The following is a 411-nucleotide window of genomic DNA, read 5'->3' as shown; positions in this document are numbered from 1 at the left end:
GGGGAGGTGAAGCTTAATTATATTACAAGTCCATTCCCTGGTCGCAGGGATGACAGTGCAAGAGCCCAACTGTGAGTCTAGCCTAGGCAGAGTGGTGTGTGCTAATGGAAATTTCACTCATTGTTAATAGATAAAGTATTCTTTTTAATGTCTTGATTAATTAATTTTAATGATGCACCTTACAGAATGCTACTGTGGAAAGGAGAGCCGAGAAGTTCTATGTACAGAAGAGACCTGTGGCATTTCCTTGTTTGCATGTGAGAAAAAATGTAGCCGGAAGTTAGACTGTGGAATTCACATCTGCATAGAGACCTGTCATGAGGGAGAGTGCAAGCCTTGTGCCAGGGCCATTACCGCCATCACCAGGTGTCCCTGTGGCAAAGTAAGCCTAATTGAAGTGTTAAAGTAAAA

At 42.8% G+C, this 411-nt stretch overlaps 1 protein-coding gene across 1 annotated transcript in view; it reads right to left on the bottom strand.

Annotated features, from left to right (window-relative positions):
* The window catches only part of LOC119591757 (protein shuttle craft-like), a gene marked incomplete in the record, with an annotated part of 34,744 nt that overhangs the window by 27,018 nt on the left and 7,315 nt on the right, over positions 1 to 411 (bottom strand). The window contains 1 exon segment of the mRNA XM_037940503.1: positions 299 to 372. Coding sequence (XP_037796431.1) covers positions 299 to 372 — 74 coding nt within the window.

Source organism: Penaeus monodon, chromosome 29 (assembly GCF_015228065.2).
Source record: "Penaeus monodon isolate SGIC_2016 chromosome 29, NSTDA_Pmon_1, whole genome shotgun sequence".
In the NCBI taxonomy this organism is placed as follows: Eukaryota; Metazoa; Arthropoda; class Malacostraca; order Decapoda; family Penaeidae; genus Penaeus; species Penaeus monodon.
The sequence above is the reverse complement of the archived record's forward strand: the minus strand, read 5'-3'. Positions and strand labels throughout refer to the sequence as shown.